Below are 23012 nucleotides of genomic sequence, written 5' to 3' on the forward strand. Positions count from 1 at the left end.
AAAGTGGAATTGCTGGAGCATACGATAATCCTATATTTAATTTTTTAGGGACCACCATACTGTTTCCCACAACAGCTGCTCCATGTTATATTCCCACTAGCAATGCACAAGGTTTCCAATTTTTTCACATATTTGCAAACATATTTTGGGTTTCTTTTAATAATAGCCATCCTGGTGGGTATGCAGTGGTAACTCATGGTGGGTTTAATTTGCATTTTCCTAATGATTAATTGAGCATCTTTTCATGTGTTTATTGGCCATTTGTATATCTCTTTTGGAGAAATGTCTGCTCAAGTCCTTTGCTTATCTGGGCATTTGCCCAAACTGGGTGGTTTGTTAGTTATCAAATTTTAAGAGTTTTTTTATATAGTCTGCATATTAATTTCTTATCAGATCTGGGCTTTGCAAATATTTTCTCTCATTCTGTGAGTTGCTTTTTCACTCACTTGATAGTGTCTTATGATGTGTAAGAGATTTAAATTTTGATGAAATCTACTTTATTTTTTTCGTTTGTTGCCTATATTTTAGTGTCATATCTAAGAAACCATTGCCAAACCCAGTGTCATTAAAGTTTTCCCTGTGATTTTTTGTAAAAAAGTTTTGTACTTTCCACTCTGAGGTTTAGGTCTTTCATCCACTTTGAGTTAATTTTTATATTTAGTGTAAGTCATTTGTTCACATATGGATATCCAGTTTCCCAGAACCATTTGTTGGCAAGACTATCCTTTCCCCATTGAATAGTCTTTGACCATGTATTTAAAAGTCTGTTTCCAGTCTCTATTCTGTTCTTTTGGTCTCTATGTCTGTCTTTATGCCAGTACAGTATTATTTTGATTACTATCACTTTGTATTAAGTTTTGAAATCAGGAACTATGAATCCTCTTTGTTCTTCTTTTTCAAGGTTGTTTCGTTATTCTGGGTGTTTTGATATTCCATATAAACTTTAGCATGAGATTCTCTATTTGCAAAATATATCATTGGGATTTTGGTAGGGATTGCATTGAATTGGTAGATTACTATGGGTAGTATTGACATCCTAACAGTATTAAGTCTCCTAATCCATAAACATGAGATGTCCTTCCATGAATTTATATCTTCTTTAATTTCTTTCAGCCGTATTTTGTAGCTTTCAGTATTCAAGATTTTTGTCTCTCAGTCCATTTTGTGCTGCTACAACAGAATACCTGAGACTAGGTAATTTATAATGAACAGAAATTTATTGGCTCACAGTCTTCCTTTGCATCCTCCAAAAGGGAGGAAAGCTTTGTTTTCACATGGCAAAAGGTGGAAGAGCAAAGAAACAAATAAGGGCTGAACTCACCCTTTTATAATGGCATTAATCCAACCCATGAGGAGACAGCCCTCATGGCCTGATCACCTCTTAATACTGTTACAATGGAAATTAAATTTCAACATGAGTTTTGGAGGAGACCAACATCTGAACCATAGGAGCCTCCTTGGTTAAGTTTATTCCTAAGTATTTTCTTCTTTTTGATGCTGTTGTGAGTGGACTTGTTACAATAACAATGAACAATCAGAAAAGAAAAACATCTGTCTAACTCACATGGCCAAAGCCAGAAGGGGGAAGTATAACCGCTCTCTCATGGGAGGGCACTGTCAAGTTGCATGGTAGAGTCAGCGGATACATGAAGGAGTGAAGAATTGGATCATATAATACTACATCCCATACTGAGCTTCCAGGGGTCCATTTTTAGGTTTATCTTTTTAGAACCCTCCCTTCCAAATAGTCTGCTCCTACCCTCTCACTACTACCTCACTACCTCAGGAAAAACAAAAATGAAGGGGAAAAAAGTAAGTGAGCAAAGAAACAAAGGAGGTGGCAAGGTGCCCAGCTGAACAAGTAGCAGGTATGCGGGAAAGAACGCAGTCCAGGAGTCAGGTAGAAGGCCTGCTGCACAGTCTCAGGAAGGTCTCCTAACCTCTCTAGGCCTCAGTTTCTTCCTCTGGTGGTGAACTAGATGATTTCTAGGGATTCCCCATCTTGTGTAAATTTTAACAGTTCTATCCCTGGATTCACAAACAAGAAATATTAGACCAGGTGTGGTGGCTCACATCTGTAATCCTTGCACTTTGGGAGGCTGAGGCGAGCAGATCACTTGAGGCCAGGAGTTCAAGATCAGCCTGGCCAACATGGTGAAACCTCGTCTCTACTTAAAAATATGTGTGTGTGAGAGAGAGAGAGAAATTATCTGGGCATGGTGGTGCACACCTGTAATCCTAGCTACTTGGGAGGCGGAGGTTGCTGTGAGCTGAGATTGCACCACCACACTCCAGCTTGGGTGACAGAGCAAGACGCTGTCAAAAAAGAAATGAAACATTAGAAAATCCCTTCTCTCTGTAGATGCATAGGCACCCACCCACACATCCACAGAGGGTAGCCACCTGTCTTAGTCCAGTCAGGCTGATGTAACAGACATATCATAAAAACTAGTGGCTTATAAACAAAAGAAAATTGTTTTTTACAGTTCTAGAGTCTGGCAAGTCCCAGATAAGTGCAGCAGCAGATTAATTGAGGGCTTGCTGTCTGCTTCATAGATGGCAGCTTCTCAATGTGTCCCACATGGTGGAAGGGCCAAGGCAGCTCTCCAGGGCCTCTTTTATGAGGACACTAATCTCATTCATGAGGAAAGAGCCCATGTGATGGAATCACATCCCAAAGTCCCCACCCTCTGAAACCATCACCTTGGTGATTAGAATTCAATATGAATCTAGGGGGTACACAAACCCTCAGACCATAGCACCATCTTTGTGCCTCATATCTCATCATTTCCTGCCTTGCATCTACAGTTTTGAGTGTGTTTTCTAAAAATCTTATACCAGCTTGGGATCTCCCTGGAAGAGGGAAGATAGTCTTAATTATCTTATCTTAACTCTCCCCAGAGCAGTAGGTACCAAACAGATATTTTTTCTAAGTGAACTGAGGGGAAAAAAACTTCAGATTCTTTAATTTTCGATGACTTAATGCGTTTTACATATCCAAATAAATTCTCTGTAAGTTGCTGGGGCACCAGAGCGAACACAGCAAATACCCTGTCCTTCCAGGAATTTCTCTCACAACTGCAACCTGTTTATCTTACTGATTCTACACTACAAAGTCTTAGGTAAACATGATGATATCTGAGTTTATTATATCAAAATATGTTTGATGGCTCTGTAGATATGTATAATATTGTACATGTCCAGCGCAGGCTTTGCAAAAGCCTTCAGAAGACAAAGCCTTATGCAGAAAAAAAGATCCAGGTTTAAAATTGTGTTCCTAGTCTCTGATGAAAACAATTTTGACTGGAAAAATCACATAACAAGTAAAATGAGGGAATATGATACTTTTACCAATTCAAGTTTGTTTCTTAACTATTACTATATAGTATGGTATTTTTTTCCCAACATATTGTATTTGAAGAAGGAATTTGTCAGAAAAAAAAAATCACTCTAAGAACTACTTATCTTGAAAACACTATTCAAGGAATGAAGATTAACTGTATCATTATTTTAAAGTTAGTATAGGGACATAAACAGAAATAGGTACTTTTGTTATCCAATAATTTTACTTAATTGAATGAATTATAGTCACCCTCCTAGAAATTCAGAGAATAAAAACATCTCCTGTTCACTCAGGAATGGCAAATATAATAAAAATGCCATGGACAAGGCCACATTGTGTGTACAGTTTCTAAAGCCACAAAGACAGTAAACCAGTGCACCAGGAATGTGTTCCTTATGGCTTTACTAAGGCTTTCTTCTTTTCCTCTCCTCCTAGGCTGCCCCATCACAGGTCACCCTGTCCCTAATATCACCTGGTTTCATGGTGGTCAGCCAATTGTCACTGCCACAGGACTGACACATCACATCTTGGCAGCTGGACAGATCCTTCAAGTTGCAAACCTTAGCGGTGGGTCTCAAGGGGAATTCAGCTGCCTTGCTCAGAATGAGGCAGGGGTACTCATGCAGAAGGCATCTTTAGTGATCCAAGGTAAGAAACCCTGCAGGCTTTGCAAACTGGACTAATTTCTTGAACAAGAAAGCCCGTTTGGGAATCTAACTATCTAGTAAAACAAAGTGATTTCTGATCTTCAGTGGTACCCAGGGCATGAAAACCGAAGCTGCGCCATGTTTCCATACAGTGAGACCCTACTTCTGTCAACATGGCTCTTCAGAACAGCCATCATGCCCCTCCCAGCAGAACCTGGAAAAGCCAATGCTGCCTTCAGAAATAGGCCCTTCTGCTTATAATGTTGCTGTTGCTCAGGACCATGGAAACACCACTATATATCAAAGTCAGATGTGATTCCTTTATGCTGATTTAACTAGTACAGATCTCACACACACGAAGAGTAGCCTGTTTGGTTACTGCCTCCTGCCTAGAGAGACAGGCCTGGTGCCAGTGCCTGCTGATCATCCTGAAGAGTCTTCAGCTTTGAGGGCTTTCCAGGCACCTTTCCTTTGGCCCTGGCAAAGAATAGACTGCGAAGCCCACATGGCTCATGCATTAACCTTCCAGGAAAACAGGCATGTCAGAAAGCCTTTGGGCGGGGCCTGGCCTTCACTGCACCAAGAAAGAGTTGTAAATGAGGCCAAATCAGTGGGAAAGAGGGGAAAGTGGCCTTTTTATAGAAACTGTGTGAGGCTTTGGAGTTTTCCGCAGGCTAGTTCAACCTGTGGCCTGTGTGTGATATATTCCAAAATGAAGGATGCAATGGGAAGGGACAGAGTTGTGTGCCAAAATGGCACAAAAAGATGGAGAAAGGGAAATCTTTCTAAGCAGATAAGTTTTCTTCCTAAATATCTTCCTTCACCATTTGGCTTTTCAGACAGGAAAACAAATGTTCCATTTTCTCGCCAGCCAGCCAGTATCTGCTGAAAACCAGAAGCCAGGGCCTATTTGCAAGACTTGTAATACACAACTTTGCAAATAAGCACTCAAAATCTGCCACCTCATATTTATTTTTAACAGCTTTCCTATCAGTGAGTCCCAGACCCCCAAAGCAACTGGCTTTCTTACTGACATCATTGTCTCATGTAAATAAGCACTCTCTGTATAGGCTTTTTTGGGTAACATTTGCAAAGTCCAGCTCGAATCTGTACTGTGATGGTTAAGTATTTACTATATTTATATATCTTTGTAGAAAACAAAATCACTTTCTGGTGAACCAATGAGGAAAGAAAAGGACTGTAGCAAATATCTTTAAAAATAAGATGACCTATGGCATTAATCAAGTACCCTTCGTATTTCAGGCACTGAGCTACTTTATTTCCTGTCCCCACAGTAACTTGGTAAGGTGAGGGTCACTGTACTCATTTCATGGCTGAGGCCCCTAGAGACCACGTGACTTCCCCAAATAGTTCGGGAATGGTGCCCATCGAGGAGCGGGGCCTCATTTATAATAGCTCCTCTCCTTCAGGCCACAAATCCACCCCTTCCACCCTCTCCCTGCCCTGCTCAGAAGGAATTCAGAGTGTGGGCAATTAAGCTATATTCTTTTCTACTCTGCTCCTCCTCCCATGACAGATTACTGGTGGTCTGTGGACAGATTGGCAACCTGCTCAGCCTCCTGTGGTAACCGGGGGGTTCAGCAGCCCCGCTTGAGGTGCCTGCTGAACAGCACGGAGGTCAACCCTGCCCACTGCGCAGGGAAGGTTCGCCCTGCAGTGCAGCCCATTGCGTGCAACCGGAGAGACTGCCCTTCTCGGTGAGTGCGGCGGACACTGGCTCAGACCTCCCCACCCTAGGATGGGCCCTCACTTTTAGCAAGGTCGATGGCAAGCCCTTGAGTAGCACTGTGCAGGGAGAGATGCCAGCCAAGGAGCTGTTCTTCCCTCTAGGCACAGGCTTGTCAGGCCTCTCCACCCTGCTGAAAATATCCTCAGACTACACCACCTCTCTCAGCTCTGTTTATTCCTCACCCCGCTAATGGTCAACCAGGTTTCCCAAGTGCCTGACAGGGTCTGTTCAGGGAGCAAGAGCATCCCAGGCCCTAGCAAGCCATAGACTCCCCCACCCATCATACAGTAATCAACTGACTCTGAGTTGTTTGGAGAAAGCAATGTCTTTTCAATTGAAGGGCTGAGGAAACAATGATTACTGGGCTCCACCCACCCTCCAAGTCTAACCTTAAACACCCCTGCTAATCAGTACTCCAGTTTAGTTGGGGAAATCTTATCTTCCTCTTTTCTACAAAGGCTTGCATCTCACTAAAGTTGAAATAAATCTTTGTTTCCGATAGTAGCCTCATGCTCAGCATTTGGGTTCCTTGTGTGGCCCAGCATGACACCCAAAGCCTCTGCCATCTTCCTCATGCTTCAAGAGGCTATGAGTCCCCCTGTGCACCCCATCCTCTGTCCTCAGCAGTAGTTAAGTGGATAATAGATGGGCTTGGAGTTGGCACTGGTGTGGTGCTCAGAGCCTGGGGGGACTTAGCTCTGCCCTCAACCCTCAAATGCCCCTTTACTACCTATCTGTAGGACTTTCATACAATACTTAGGCAACAGCTTTCTGTTTTGCCAGCTGAGTCATAAGGAGCAGCTGAAACCAGGAGAGACTCAATGAAATATGAAACATGCTCATTAATATCAGCAGTTTGACTTGCTGACGGGAAGGTTTCCACAGGAATGATTAATGTCCTTTTATACCCTTCCTGAACTGTAACATACCCCGGCCCTTTCCATTCTCAAACCCCCCACCCCAGCTCCTGAAAAATTGCTGAAACGTATATTTGGAAATAAAAGTTGATTGAAATGCAGGCCTGACATTCACCAGGGATATAAGAGGCTGGAAAACTGCCCTTGCCAAGCTATGCAAAATGAAGAAGAGATCTCTGACGTGCCAGGAACTTTTTGACTTGGTGATGGTCAGAGTCAATCAGTTTAATTTACTTCTGCAAATGAAATAATAATGGCTGTGTTTTCTTGGATTTCAATGCCCCCAGGAGTTTTTAAACACCTCTTGCCTGCTTCCTAAGTGGCTCTGCTCCTGTGCGTTGGAAATCTGCATGCAGTCATCCCTCTACAAGGCAAAAGAACAGGGAAGTGGCCACAAAACTAAATAAGTCACAGATCCAGATTTAGGAGGAATTTGCTCCCCTTCCCCGCTACATGCCTCTCCTGAAAGCCAGATGTGGCGCCGCTTGGCTAGGACGTAGCCATAGGTTCACTTTGCCTGCCAGATGTTTTGAACACTTAGTATCCTTCTTTGCACATGAACAAGTGTTGCCCTGGTTGTCTCTTTAAGATACAACTGGGTAACCCTGCTGTGACCCAGATAGCTGCTTTAACCATTTTGTTAGATAAATTTTCTCAATCACTAAAACCAAAGAGTGGGATTTTTTTTGTTCTAGATTACATGAGCAACAAGTCTTGCAATTTCCCCAAGCTGTCTCCGTCTCTTTGAGAATTATTACAGGGCACACACATGCAATGCGAATCCCTGCATGTTTGTATATGGACCAAGGATTTCAGAGTGTTCCCAGTTTACAGGCTGGCTTTGTGAGAAAAGTCCATTTGTCACAGTCTCACTTTTGGAACCTAACATTCAGAGAACAACTATCTCTACCACGTATGCAGCCCTCTGAGAGGTCTCTGAGAGGTATAAGACCTATAGACTATAACACCAAGAGATGGGAGGAACTTTACCTGTTTCTGAGGGATTGACCAAAATGTGTGGCAGGAAGTACACTGAGCACTACCAGACAAAACTTTGACTTCAGTGAGGCCCAGATTACTTTCTGTGTCAGGAGGTGACACAAATTTGGATCTGACTTCCCTAGAACCTTGGATCTCCTTTAGGAAGTACCAACACTGCAGTTACAAAACAACAAATTGATTCTCTTACAATTTTGAAGGCCAGAAGTGCACGATCAAGGTATCCGGAGGGTCATATCACCTCCAAAGGTTCTAGGAGAGAATCCGCTTCTGGTGGTCCCAGGTGTTCCTTGGCTTATGGCCACATCACTCCACCTTCAGCCTTTCTGGTCACATTATCTCCTCCTCTTCTCTGTATGTAATCTCCCTCTGCCTTTCTCTGTAAGAACACTTGTTATGGCAGGCATATAGGGCCCAGCCAGATAATCCAAGATAATCTTATCTTAAATCCATAATTACATCTGCAAAGAACCTTGCCACATAAGGTAACATTCACAGGCACTAGGGATTTGACATGGATATCTTTTGGAGGAGTCATTTTTCAGCCTATCTTTCCAAGTATATACTGTGAAAAGGGTACTGGCCCCAAATCAGTGGCAAGAGCAGGGATGTGGGGTGGGGAGGGGATCTCTTTTCCCCAGGGCTTGTCCCTTTAGGGCTCTCCTGACACTTCTTCCTCTCCCCAGGTGGATGGTGACCTCCTGGTCTGCCTGTACCCGGAGCTGTGGGGGAGGTGTCCAGACTCGCAGGGTGACCTGTCAAAAGCTGAAAGCCTCTGGGATCTCCACCCCTGTGTCCAATGACATGTGCACCCAGGTTGCCAAGCGGCCTGTGGACACCCAGGCCTGTAACCAGCAGCTGTGTGTGGAGTGGGCCTTCTCCAGCTGGGGCCAGGTGAGGAGCCAGAGAGGTTGTTATTTGAAAGCCAAATCTAAAGGAGTGGACGCTGCCACAGTAGGAAGTGAAATGTTATCACTGCCACCTCCTCCTTTCACATTCTGACTGGCCAGGTATAGCTTTTGTTGGTTGTCCAGCTGAGACACCCTCAGAGCAGCAGGCTTTTAATTCTTTGTGTAATTCTATGAACCAATGTGATTGAATGTTTTTAGGCAGTTAGCAATTCAAAACATCTTCTAATTGGCCATCTATACATTATTACATTTATGTCTTCCACTCCCACCCTTAGGTGTGTCCTTTGGAAAACAGTCACTTGCAACTTTCTATTAAGTTAACACACTGTGGCCATCTTTAACGAAAATCAAATGTTTTTGGCCATAGAGTTCACGTTCCAACTCATAAGCCATTTGTGTCCCAGGTAAGTTGAGGCTACTGCTCAATGCTAGCCAATCAACATGCCTAACTGGAGACTCCTTTCTGGAGCTTCTACTAACCCTTCCTTATTTCCAGTGACATAATGTATATGCTTCATAATCAAAGAGGCATGAGCTCCCCTTGCCTGGGGGAATATCATCTCTCTCTTACCTGGAAAAGCCCACTTCTCATAGCTCACATACCTCTCAAGACAGCTCTGCTTCCAGGCCCTTGAGGCTTATTGGTAGTTCATAAAATTACAATAGCAAACAGATCTGGCTACACACGAGAGATGTTTCTGCACTGTGTCATCAAGGTCACTCAAGGGGGGACATATGGTGCACCAGTGATTGTTTCCTAACAGAAAGAAAAATACATATGTCTTTCTCCTTTTCTCTATTCCTTCCCCTCAAAAAAATTCACCCCCTCCTCCTCTTTTCTGCAACCCTCCAGGACAGTATGTTTCAAGCTTTAATGTGAATCACCTGGGAATCTTATTAAAGATGCAAATTCTAATATGGTATGTCTTAGGTAGAACTTGGGTTGCTGAATTTCTCAAAACTTCTGGTAACATCAATGCTCTTAGACCAAGGGCTTCACTTGAAAGAGTAGCAAGGCTTGAGGCATTACAGATTGCAGACAAATGCTTCATCTCACAATCCTGTTGATGTCTCTCTGCTGGTAATATTGCTGATATTGTGCTTCAAACTGTAGATGCTTCTCAAACGTCCACACTCCACTCCTGTGAGAATGAAAGTGATGATAGCTTCTAACAAAAAATTCCTTCTGGAATAGTGTTAGACTTCATGAAGGCAGGCAGAAGGAAAAACATTTGTATAAGAAAACCATGCCAATTTTAGTCCAAGTAAAACTAAGACCACCTTCTTAGCTCCAAAAATCTGGCTTCATGTAATAATTCAACTTTCTTCTTTTAATCCAACATACATTTATGGGACACCTGTCTTGGGAGGGGAATGTGTCCCATTTATAAGCATGTGTGAAGAAATGAAGGGAAAAGCAGCCCACAATGTTTGCAGGAGAATGAAGTGACAGAATAGAAATAGAAATGTGGCCTGGAAAGCAGGTGCAAGATCATAAAAGGGTCTTGTATGCTGTACAAAGAATTTGGATTTTATTGTAAGTGCAACTACAAAGATTTTTAAGAAGGAGTGGCACAATCAGACTTTTAAGATTACTGTCTGGCCAGGCACAATGGCTCATGCCGGTAATCTCAGCTACTCAGGAGGCTGAGGCAGAAGGATCACTTGAGAGGTTGAAGCTGCAATGAGCTGTGATCACACCACTTTCACTACTCCAGCCTGGGTGACAAAGCAAAAACTTCTTTTTTTAAAAAAAAAAAAAGGTATGCTGTCTGCAGTATAGTGATCAAATTGGCAAGTGAAAGGACTACAGAAAGAGAAACCTAATTTAGGTGAGCAATTTTGGTGGTCAGAATGAAGGTATTGAGCAGTGCCAATAGAGAGGAATCCATTTCTCTTTATAAGTGTGATTCACATGGCTTCCATGAGCCATTGGATATCAGGGATGAGAGAAAGGAAGGAAGTCAAAATTTTACTGGAGGGTCTGAATTGAATAACTAGATAGGAATATAGAAAAAAGAGGGTGGATTAGTGCTATATGGAATTGTTTGGGACATGTTTATACCTAAGTACAGATGCTCATTAAGTAGTTGCACATATAGGTCTGGGGCTTAAAAGAGAACTGTGCTAAACACTATCAATTTGAAAGTCATTAGTATACAAATGGTGGCTAAGAATCATAGATGGTATCACCCAGAGAGAGGGAAAGGATCAGATTAAGAAAAGGCACAGGACAGAACCCTGGGGAAAACAACACTAATTAACCTGGGGGAAGAAGAGGAAAAAAGATTAACCTAATGAGTGGGAAAATTCACAGAAACCAGTGGAGGAGCTTTATCAAGAAGGAAGGAAGTCAATGGTATAAAAATACATCCAACAGAATAAACAAAATACAAAATAAGCATTGGCCTTATTTTGTACATACAGTGCATATTCGAACTTGACTGATAGGCAGTCACTGGTAACTCTGTGAATGGCAGTTTCAGTGTAAAAGTAGGCAGTGTAAAAGTAGGCAATGAAATCAAACCAGCAATAGGTTTAGTTACAAATGAGAATGGAGGAAATAAGTGCTTCCAGGGACACATTACTCCTTCAAGAATTCCCAGTGTAGTCAAGAGACATTAGCAAAATGGCAAATTAGGAAGCTCCAACTCCATGTTCTCTTATGGAAGCATCAAAAAAACAACTAGAAACTGGCTGAACTAACCTTATAAGTGTTCTGGAAAACCGCCCAAGTTCTATAGCAACCAAGTAAACAGCCAATAAAGAAAAAGCCATCTTTAAGATGATATGAAATTTCCTGGTATTTTCATTTATCCTTGCCCCACCCCTCCTCCATGTGGCGTAGTTTTGATCTTGACAATGTAGCAGCCACTAATTGTGAAATCTGCACAAGGACCACAGACCTGCAGACACCTGGGAAAAAAGATTATGGGTGGAGACATGGGGGAAGGCAGAGCATCAAGACAAATAACTGAAGGATGCTGGGCTTACTACCCAGGTGATGGGATGGTCTGTGCAGCAGACCACCATGGCACACGTTTACCTATGTCACAAAGCTGCACATGTACCCCAGAACTTAAAAGTTGAAGGAAAAAAAAAAAGAAATATCAAAGACTTGATAATGTAAAAATATACAGACAGCCAAAAACAAAAGTCTGGTGCCTCCCTCCCCTCTCTTACCCTGTGACAAGCCAGCTCCTCTTGCCTTCCTCTATGATTGTAAGCTTCCTGAGGTCTCACCAGAAGCAGTTGCTGGCGCCATACTTCTTATACTACCTGCAAGACCATGAGCCAAATAAACCCTTTTTCTTTATTTAAAAAAGAAAAAGAAAGAAAAATTATAATGTCCAGAAAGAAAAAACTATCAACCAAGAATTATCGGGCAAAACTGTCCTTCAAAAACAAGGGGGAAATTAAAACTGTCCTTCAAAAACAAGGGGGAAATTATGACATTCCAGAGAGCTTGTTACTACTATTCCTGATTACAAGAGATGTTAAATGGAGTCCTTTGAGTTATAACAAAAAGATGCTAGATAGTTAACTCCAAGCCACATGAACATATAAAGACTCTCCAATAAAGATAAATAGATGGGCAGGCATTAAAACCATTATTATTTTGTTTCATAGCTCCACTTATTTTCTACAGATTTCAAAGAAATGCATAAAAAGTAATTATAAATCTGTTAGTGAATATATAGCATATAGATACAATTTTCACACCAATAATGTAAAGTGGGGATGGGAAACAGAGCAGTACATATGTAGAGTTTTGTATGAAATTGGTATCAAAAATCAAATTAGATTGTTATAACTTTGGGATATTATATGTAATCCCCATGGTAACAACAAAGAAAATATGTATAGCCAAAAGAGAATGAGAAAGGAAGCAAAATTTGTCACTACGAAAAAGCAACTAATCACAAAAGACAACATAAGTGGAGGGAATGATGAGGGAAAGCTATAAGATGTACATAAAAATAAATAATAAAAAGGCAAAAGTAAGTTCTTCCCTATCAGTAATTACTTTAAAGGAATTAAACCCCCAAAGACATAGATTGGCCTAGTAGATGTTAGAAAAAAGACATGATTCAACTCTATGCTGTCTACAAAAGACTTGCTTGAGATCTAAAGAAAAAAGTAGGTTAAAAGTGAAGGAATGGAAAAAGATAGTCCATGTAAATAAAAAACAAAAGCTGAGGTAGCTATACTAAATCAAACAACATAATGATAATATACCAAGAAAATATAACAATTATAAACATGCATGCACCAAACATCAGAGCCCCAAAGTATATTAATCAAATATTGACAGAATTGAAGAGAGAAATAATTAGTTCTATAATAGAAACTTTAGAAACCCACTTTCAACAATGGATAGGACAACTAAACAAAAGAGCAGTAAAGAAACAGAGTAACTGAACAATACTATAAACTAATTGGAGTAACAGACATACAGAGCACTCCACCCAATATAGCAGAATACTTGTTTTTTCTCAAGTGCACATGAAAAATTATCCAAAAAAGGACTGTATGTTATGCCAAAAAATAATTCTTAATACATTTGAAAAGAATGAATTTATACAGAGTTCCTTTTCCAACCACAGGGAAGGAAACTAGACAAGTGAAAACAAAACCACAACATACCAAAATGTATGGAGCACAGAGAAAATAGTGCTAAGAGAAAAATTTATGGCTGTAAATGCTTACATTAAAAAAGAAAGACTTCAACAACTTAACTTTACACCTTAAAAATTTACAGAAAACAAGCAAACGAAACCTAATGCTAGCAGAAGAGGATAATATAGATTAGAGAATAGTAAAGAAAACTCAGCAAAACCAAAAGTAAATTCTTCAAAAAGGTTGGCCAAAATAGACAAACTTTTAGCTATATTGGCAAAGAAAAAGAGAGAAGACTCAAATTCCTAAAATCAGAAATGAAAATGGAGACATTACTACCAGTATTACAGAAATAAAAAGGATTGGCCAGGCATGGTGGCTCATACCTGTAATCCCAACACTTTGGGAGTCCGAAGCAGGCAGATCACTTGAGGTCAGGAATTCGAGACCAGCCTGGCCAACATGGCAAAACCCTGTCTCTGCGAAAAATACAAAAGTTAGCCAGGCGTGGTGGTGGGCGCCTGTAGTCCCAGCTACTTGAGAGGCTGAGGGTCAGGAATCGCATGAACCCAGGAGGTGGAGGTTGCAGTGAGCAGAGATCATACCACTGCACTCCAAGACTCTGTCTCAAAACAAAAAGAAAAAGAAAAAAGAAACCAAGTGTTAATCAAAAGTAGAATGGAAAATTCAATCATGGTATGTTCATAAAATAAAGTGCTATACATCAGTGAAAATGAACAAACTTCAGTTATGTACATAATACATTGTAAGAAAATACCAGATATAAAACAAACATGAAATATGGTTCATTTATGTAAATTTCAAAAACAGTCATAAACTAAACTGTTTTAAAAGTTAAGTCTCTGTGGTTACATGTGGAGAAGGGAAAGAGAGTAAAGAGTAGGCACAAACTAGGCTCCTGAGTTGCTGACAGCATTTTATTTCTTCACATGTATACAGGACTAGCTACATAAGTTGTGGGGCCCATTGCAACATGAAAATGTCAGGCTGCTTGTTCAAAAACTATAATGAATGTCAAGGTTGACAGTAGAACGTCAAACCAACTACAGTTTCCTTCTAAGGGTGTAGGGACATCCATGCAGCTAGCTTTGCTTTTATACAGTTGTCCCTTGGTATCCATAGGTGATTGATGTAAGGAGCACCTGTATATACCAAAATCCACACAAACTCAAGTCCTGCAGTCAATCTCACAGAACCTGCATATACAATAAGTTGGCCCTCCATATACATGGGTTTCGCATCCCAAGACCTTTGGTTGGGGAAAAAAAAAAAAAAAAATGTATAAGTGGACCTGCCCATTTCAAACCCATGTTGTTTAAAGGTCAATTATACTCACTTTATAGAACTCCCTGAGATATACTTCATGTTTTAATCACTTTTTTTTTTTTTTTTAGAGATGGGGTCTCACTATTTTGTCCAGGCTGGAGTGTAGTGACTGTTCACAGGCATGATCATGGTGCACTATAGCCTCAAATTCCTGGGCTCAAGCAATACTCTTGCCTCAGCCTTCTGCATAGCTGGGAATACAGGCATCAACCACCACACCTGGCTGTTAATCAGTTTTCTGTATGCACACTGTGCTTCACAATAAAAAGTTATTTTTTGGCCAGGCACAGTGGCTTACTCCTGTAATCCCAGCACTTTTGGAGGCCGAGGCAGGCAGATCACCTGAGGTCAAGAGTTCAAGACCAGCCTGACCAACATGGTGAAACCCTATCTCTACTAAAAACACAAAAAATAGCCAGGCATGATGGCATGTGCCTGTAGTCGCAGCTACTTGGGAGGCTGAGACAGGATAATCACTTGTACCTGAGAGGCAGAGGTTGCAGTAAGCCGAGATTGTGCCACTGTACTCCAGCCTGGCGACAGAGTGAGACTCCATCTGAGAAAAAGGAAAAAAAGTTCTTTAAAATATGTTTAAAGAGATAAATTTTAGCCACTCAGGAGGCTGAGGTGGGAGGATCACTTGAGCCTAGGAGTTGAAGGCTGCAGTGAGCTGAGATTGTGCCACGGCACTCCAACCTGGGCAACAGAAAGAGACCCTGCCTCAAAAAAAAAAGTCCCGGTTATTGGTGTTAAGGGGTTTTTTTGTTTTTTTTTTTTTTTTCTTTTACATTTACCTCAACCCTCCATGTGTTTGTGAATAATAGTGTCAAACTGGACCCTTCAGAGTCCAGAAGAGCAATAACTAACCTTGGGCACAGCTGTCTGACCCAAGAGAGCTACTTTTACCTTAAATCCTGCTCTTTCAGTGGTTCTTAATCTTTGAGGTCATGGATCCCTTTGAGTACTTGATGAAAGCTAAAGGGAACCTCTTGCTAGAAAAAAGCCAATAAACACAAAACTTTTTCTTATACTGTTAAGGATTAACACCCCAGCACCACCCCCAGTGGAACCCTAGGGACCCAAAGACCCCCAACTTAAGAGCCTTTGTTCTCAAGTGACCTCCATGGGATGCCTATCCTCTTGTTCTACTAAAATAGCAGATGTTGGCTAAAGGCCTGCTGCTTTTGTATTTCACAGACAATTGTTGCTAAGTGTATTTACTGTGACAGGGTCAGGCTCCATGAATTCTGGGGAAAGTTTAACGATCTCCATGAGCACACAGCAAGAGAATATGAGGGGGGACTCTGCATACCTAAGTCTGCTTTCTGTTCAGTCATCCTAGGTTTAACCTGCAGAAAACGAAGCCAGGGAAAGAAAGGATGGAGTTGGTTATTTGGATGACTTTAGCAAGAAAACGATAAACCATATTACCCTCTCTGCTCTGAAGGGGTGGAGCTATTTAGGGGTCTTCAGTTCTAAAGTCTACCACCACATTCCTAGCATATTATGCCAAAATATCTTTCATATGGTTAATCTGAGAGGGGCTTGACTTTCTCTTACTGGTTGTACACTACCATTAGCCATTTGCTGGCAGAATACCCACAGACCACAGGCAAGCTAACCATCCCATAAAGAAAACTTATCAGTGAATGTCTTTTAGTTAGCCCAAAGAGGGGAAAGATGAATGGTCTGAGAGCCTCCAACAAGACCTACACAAGGATCTTGCATCCCATGCAGCCCAAGCGTGGCGGCCTCCACCCTTGACTTGGCTAATGTGCTGTATGTTACCTTTTTCTGCTTTCCAGTGCAATGGGCCTTGCATCGGGCCTCACCTAGCTGTGCAACACAGACAAGTCTTCTGCCAGACACGGGATGGCATCACCTTACCATCAGAGCAGTGCAGTGCTCTTCCGAGGTAAGAGAAAGCCCTGAATCTCCTTTTCCCAGCCCCGCGTCAACGGCTCAGAAAGATGGTGCTGAGTGAATGTTTCTCCTCCAACTTACCACAGACCTAAGCCCTGCCCTCTCACCTCCATTCACCCCAAGCCACTGGCCTCCCCAGAGGCAGATGACTCGGTGTCGGTCTTGTGCTTACCTAATGGGCTAGGCTGGGATTTTCTCTCTCAGGGATGAAAAGTGCAAGGGTGTTATTCTTCTGAGAGAGGCCTCATACCTCGAGAGACCCACACTAGCCCCAGGGTGGGCAGGAGGTGAGGTCTACACAACGGCCACCAAGTCTCAAAGGCTCAAACCCCTCACTCTTGTTGACCTCCCTCTAGAAGTTAGGCTAAGATGAGAGCCCTTGTTCCTCAGTCTCGACCTACCATTCCAATCCAGTCCCCATCCTTATAACACTTCCTTATAGATGTCCCCCTGGGGCAAGGGGACTCACCGCCCCCACCTAAGAGCCCAGCCTGTGAGACCAGGCTCTGCCAGTGTCCACATTGGGGAGAGCTCATTCTTCAGTCATGCGGTAAGATCCATATTCATTACAGAGAAGAGCAAATGGAGGCCCAATAAGAGGAAATAGCCTTCTTGAGATCATATGGCCATTTAGTAACAGCACAGAGATTAGAACCCAGGTCTAGTAATGCTGAAAGTTCTTGAGGAATCGCCTAACATTTCTGAGTTTGCAGCACTGTTTTCACATCTGCCCTGATTCAGCCCCCACAGAAGCAAACCTTAACCCTGCCACCATCCTTCTGCAGGCCCGTGAGCACCCAGAACTGCTGGTCAGAGGCCTGCAGCGTACACTGGAGAGTCAGCCTGTGGACCCTGTGCACAGCTACCTGTGGCAACTACGGCTTCCAGTCCCGGCGTGTGGAGTGTGTGCATGCCCGCACCAACAAGGCAGTGCCTGAGCACCTGTGCTCCTGGGGACCCCGGCCTGCCAACTGGCAGCGCTGCAACATCACCCCATGTGAAAACAGTATGTTCCAACCCCCAAGAACCTTCTGCAAATTCCCCACAGAGCATCAAGTGCAGAGAGCAGTCCCTGGGACCAACCCTGAGCACAGGGCATGGGGTCAGCTTCCCCAGGGATTGTGAGCTGGTGGTGGAGTTGAGCATTTTCAGTGGGGTGCATGGGTGTGTGCAGAGATGTGTATATAGGCATGACAGGGTATGCCCCAAGGGCTTCCACGATCTCCATCCTGGCCCTGAGAGAGCCAGGTGCTGTTGGTCCAGTGCTGGAGGAAATCAGCCTCCAGTTCCCCTGCGGTCAGTCTGGCTGGTGCCCACAGGGGTTGACACATCAACAACTCTCAGGGGCCAGGCTACTAAACAGAAAGTGCTGTTAACTCTGAAGGCATACAGAGTGCCTCCCGCTCAGCCAGCCAGCTCTGCGCCCATCACAGCTCTGCTTCTCACCTGACACGGACCTGCTGACCCCCTCCCTCCCAGCCCCACAGGCATCCCCTGGAACTGTCCAGGATGCCCCAGCCTTGGAATTTGATACTCACTTCACTCCCTCCTCCTCATCCCAATACTGTCATTTGTATTCCAGTTGGGAAGGAGTTTATTTTTTTTTCTTCCTCTGAACCCAAATCAGAGGTACTTACCCATGAGAAAGGCGGCAAAGCTTGAGGCAAAGAATAGGAAGTAAAAACCAAATGTAGCTGTGCAGTTTTCTCCCAAACTGGGCCTCACTGAGCAATAAATTCCCAACACTAAGGCAGATGCCATGTAGGCAAAAAGACCACTTCTTTTTACACACTGGGGGATGGATGATCTCTTTGTACTCGGGTAGTGTTAACCCATGTTTGTGTCAGTGGCTCACCATGCTCAAAGAGAACCAATATTCAACGCACATAGTTAAAACTTACCAAACCAAGTCCGCACAATATTTAAGATCATCTAATCTGTGCCAACACTGAACTAGAACATCCTGGTGCTGTGTTTAAGGCAGAGTGGGTAGAAGGAAGAGAGAGTGGGTAGAAGGAAGAGAGACTGGAGGGCACATGAAAATAAACCTTCACAGAGAAAGTATGCCCAAGTGCCTGGGGATGGGGGTATCCGACGCAAGCCTCACTTGCACACTCCTGCAAAGTAGGGGAGAATGTAGTCCTGGGAACCATCTTAAGGAGGAGAGTCATTTACTTAAAATACCAAAACCCAGGGGAAAAGGCAGGTTTGCCTAGGAGGAGAGGTGATCACCTAGGAGATGAGGTAATCCCAAGAAGGAAGAGAAAACAGGCATCTTCAGGAAGTAGAGGGAGCTACAGAAAAGAAGCAAACAAACAGCTCAGGGAGGGGCCCCATCATTCAGCCAGACAGACAGCTGCAGGCTGGTGCCACCCCCACTGTTGGCAGCCTTGGGGAGCAGGTGGCTGAACTCTGTCAGAGTGAGGCTGGAGAGCGGTGGCCACGGCAGACCCCAGGATGTACCCCAGTGGCTGAAACCCCCGGCTGCACATCACACAGGCTGCATTCATTAGTCTCTGTTTCACATCTCTTTTCTGTCCCCTCTCCCCACCCTGTCCTCCTTTCCCAGTGGAGTGCAGAGACACCACCAGGTACTGCGAGAAGGTGAAACAGCTGAAACTCTGCCAACTCAGTCAGTTTAAATCTCGCTGCTGTGGAACTTGTGGCAAAGCGTGAAGACAGGGCATGGGGAAGCACTCTACCCTGGCCACACGAAGGACTCACGCAACCGCCTCGGACAGAACCTAAGCTTTCTTCATTTTATTTATTTATTTCCCCCTCCCCACCCCACACACACCCTTCCAGCCTCCTCCACCTCCATCCTCAAGCATGAAGACGTCCGCATGTTTTCTCTTTCAGTTAGCTGGAGGACGGGATGTTGGGAAAGGAAAGGACAGATGTCTAAAGGAGGTTGCAGAGCAGGCCAGGCAGACGGGGAGGCTCCCTTGAAGAGCTTCCTCCCTCCCAAACCTGGGTCTCAAAGACCTAGGAAGAGGCAGGCACAGTCCCTGGGGACAGCAGGGAGCCAGAAGGTTTGTAGCCTATTGGTGCAAACATTGGACAAACACCTGTGTCTTTCCTAGAAGTGCACTATCAGAAACACAGGAGTGTGTTGCTGCTTTGTGTCCTCTTCCCCATCTGTCCCTTTAGTCATGGTTAGGACAGATGGGGAGGGGACACCATGCTGAGGCAGAAACTAGCCCAGAACTCAGTTCTTCTAGTGGGGGAGTGCAGAGAGAGGAGAACTCAAATCACCAGTAGGGAGAGGTAAAAAAGCAAACAAAGCAGGCCCTAAGGCACACAACGTTGCAGAAAATGAGGAAGGGAGGGGAGGGAAGGGACAGAAGCAAAAAGGAGCCTGTGCGTGTTCCCCAGTGGGGCAGGGTGAGCAGGGGCTTCCAGGCTGCATGAGGCTCGTGGACCGGCTCTGATCTCATGCATGTGTGCATGCTCAGAGCCCTGCTGCCCACGACAGAGCACTGCGCTGCGTGGGAGTCCCCACTCCCCAGGCTATCAGAGTCAACATCCTGCCTGTGCAGCTGCGGCAAAGCCAGCGAGAGGTGGGTCTGGCCATGCAGTAAGGCCACCCTGGCACCTGTTTATCTCCATCGGAAGTCCTCCAGCCCTGCACTAACTGCTGCTGTGGACCAGGCCATTTTTAGCATGAATGGGCCAGGTTTTCTGCCTTCTAGGACCTTTGCTGCTCCACTGAAGGTCCAGGGACTATGGTCAGCTTATCAACATCAACCCGTTAACTAGTCACTTTGCCAGAGAGTATCTGTCAGGCTGTCAGATTGTAGCAACCTCTTCATTCCAGAGCTGGCCAGGGACTAGGGTGGGACAGTGGGTTTACGTGTGCCCCACCGTACATCCTCCCTCTCCCAGCCTCCACCCCAGCGGTCTGCAGGCCCTTCCGCATGTAGTATTTATCTAGCAAGGTGGGGTGGTGGAGGCAGCACCCTGGCAAAACAGCTCACACACTGCAGCCACGCTCATCAGCTGTGGTGAGGCGGCTAGAGCAAAGTCAAGCAGCAAAATGAAAACTCTGGGACTCTTTGGCGAAATCCTCATTAAGCCAGGTAATTTTTGCCTCCTTCCCCGGAGTGACCTGAGATTAGGAGCAAGGGTGGCCAGAGTCCCTTACCTTCAGATAAGCCTCCCCCTCATGAAATGCCACTCACACTGGGGCTACCACTGACATCAGGGCTGCATTTTCCAGCCAGCCTGGAAGTAAAATTTGAGAGGAAGACAATATTAATCTGTGTCCCCCCCACCAGTGAGCTGTGGACAGTTAAGTTGTGTCTCTTTCTTCCTCACCACAAAAATAGGCTCTAAGAAATTATGTTACTAAAAAATCAGTGTAATGTCTGTTTAAAATAAAAGAGAATGTTTTCTATGTCTGTATATCTTTTGTGAATATTTATTAGGATTTCTTGTATAAAAAAGTGCAATATTAATAATTGTACATTGTCATCCAGAAAAAAAAACTATTGGGGGGACTTTATTAACTTCCTGCAGTTGTGTTCCTGTAAACTTGGTAGTGATTATTCTATTTTTCCTATTTTTAATAGAACCTGGTGTTTAACTCTGGATCCACTCACTGTACAGGATGTGTTGTAAAAACTAACATGGGATGCTGAGGCAGTAAGAGAGAATTCATTTGTGGCGCAATAGTTGTGCACGGAATGATAAAGACAAATTCCATACTACTACTAATGTGGTTAATTATTTCTAGTTCACTAGCGATTGAAAAGCAGTGGTCACTATTTACATTTCCTAAAGAACAAGCAAGCATCCTCCAGCTCCATGTTGGGTTGGAGCAGTTGGCAGTGGGTCTCAGTGAGCTGGGAGAGCCTAGGTTTGGGTGGGAAGCAGAGTGCTCCTTGCATGAGATGAATGTACATTTAATGTTTGTTCTGTAAATTGCAACTCAGCAGCACCACAAGACAATGAAGCCTGCTGGCTAATGTGGAAGGAGGCACTTTCTCCTCTAAAACACAAAACTGTATTTGTATTTTTTGTACAGATAATACAGCTTATTTATTTAAATCTTGTCGTCTGAGTCTCTATTAAACTCAGCCTTCCCCTGGTGGTTTATGCAGGGAGCGAGAGAAGTCCCAGTCAATTGGGTGGTTCCCAGCCAGTTATTTGTGTCTGGCTGAAGTGGAAGGATTGCAGTTTTCATCTTTACACAGGAAGCTGGGGGCCCACGCCTAGAAGTGCTAGCTCTGTAAATAAACCCAAAGAAGCTGCATTTGTAGATGTACACACATTCAGGCTGAGTGCAACCGAACGAGATGACAGTTATCTCACTGACAGGCCTATGTGGTGGGACGATGGGAGCCACAGTACCTTCAGGAAGTGAAGCGAACAGGGATATCTCTTGGGAGAGATGCAGACTTGGGTGTGGAATTATCCTCACTCATCAGGCTTCCTACCAACAGAGACACACACAGTGGGAGGCAGCTGCATAGTGAAAGTTCGGATGTATGCTATTAATAAAGACTAACACTTATACATCACAACTACATTTAATGTTCACATCAACCCTATGATTATCTCCATTCACATATGGGAAAATAGCAGCCCAAAGAAGCCCAAGGTCACCCAGCTGGTGGAACTAGGATTCAAAGTCAGGCAATCCTACTCCAGCCAAAGACTCGATTTGACCCACCATGCTGCCTCCCGCCCCGCTGCCTGCAACTGCTGTGCCACAGCCACCTTTGGCAAGCATGACATTCTTCCCTACTGCTTGAAGGTTGGTGGTTGACAATAACAGGACATTTTACTGAAATTGTCACTTTCTCCTGCCCTAAAGGCACTTCTTTTACCATGATAGCACTTCTAGCTCCCTATTTTTAAAGCATTTTAATAAAAACAGCTAGTGTAGGGGGGAAAAAAAGGCACACCTCTAGAGCTCTTCATAAACAGGCCCTAGTGAAAGGGCAGCATGTTGCCAGGCCCAGAAGATGCCCACGCAGAGACTATGGTGAGAGCTGCTACAGAGGACCCATGGCCTGAAAGCCCAACTCCAGCCGGTTTGCCAGCAGCTCGCCCCTCAACATCACAGGCCTGTCAAACAATGTGAAAATATACCAGAAAGCTCTTCTTGACATTTCAGTTATTTTTTAAGAAGTCGTAGGTTTTGTTTTAAAGAAAAAGTCAATGCTAGAACTATACATATTCACATACCAGCAACCAAACAATGTCTTACAGAGGCCCCACAGCAGGAGGGAGGAGCTGGAAATGCCAGAGCAAAAACCCAGTAAGGCTTAAATGGTGGGAAGGGCTCGAATACAATGTATGGCAATTTTTGCAGCCAAAAGCAGAGTCCTTGCTTAGTCTCAAAGATTTCCAGGAAATCCCTGGTCCCGTTAAGATCAAAGTGGTCAACAGTCACTGAAGCTCATTTATGCCTCAGTTTCTTCTTCCTGCAACAACATACCTCATCAGGTAGGGCTGTGTGAAAACCATTAGTTGATTCATGTTGAATTTCTTGAACCCAGGAAGCAAAGGTTGCAGTAAGCCAAGATCACACCACTACACTCCAGCCTG

General features: G+C 43.8%; 1 protein-coding gene across 3 annotated transcripts in view; it reads left to right on the forward strand.

Annotated features, from left to right (window-relative positions):
• Positions 1–21506, forward strand: part of ADAMTSL1 (ADAMTS like 1) — a 952161-nt gene extending 930655 nt beyond the window's left edge. For 2 of the 3 annotated variants that reach the window (XM_021927825.2, XM_021927824.2), the window contains 6 exons: positions 3779–3991; positions 5528–5708; positions 8343–8550; positions 16340–16449; positions 17243–17463; positions 19027–21506. In XM_021927825.2, coding sequence (XP_021783517.2) covers positions 3779–3991; positions 5528–5708; positions 8343–8550; positions 16340–16449; positions 17243–17463; positions 19027–19133 — 1040 coding nt within the window. In that variant the 3' untranslated portion in view covers positions 19134–21506. The remainder of the gene's footprint in view (positions 1–3778; positions 3992–5527; positions 5709–8342; positions 8551–16339; positions 16450–17242; positions 17464–19026) is intronic. The other variant, XM_021927826.2, reaches the window with a different exon arrangement.
• The last annotated feature ends 1506 nt before the right edge of the window (positions 21507–23012 follow it).

The sequence above is a fragment of the Papio anubis genome, chromosome 13 (genome assembly GCF_008728515.1).
Source record: "Papio anubis isolate 15944 chromosome 13, Panubis1.0, whole genome shotgun sequence".
In the NCBI taxonomy this organism is placed as follows: Eukaryota; Metazoa; Chordata; class Mammalia; order Primates; family Cercopithecidae; genus Papio; species Papio anubis.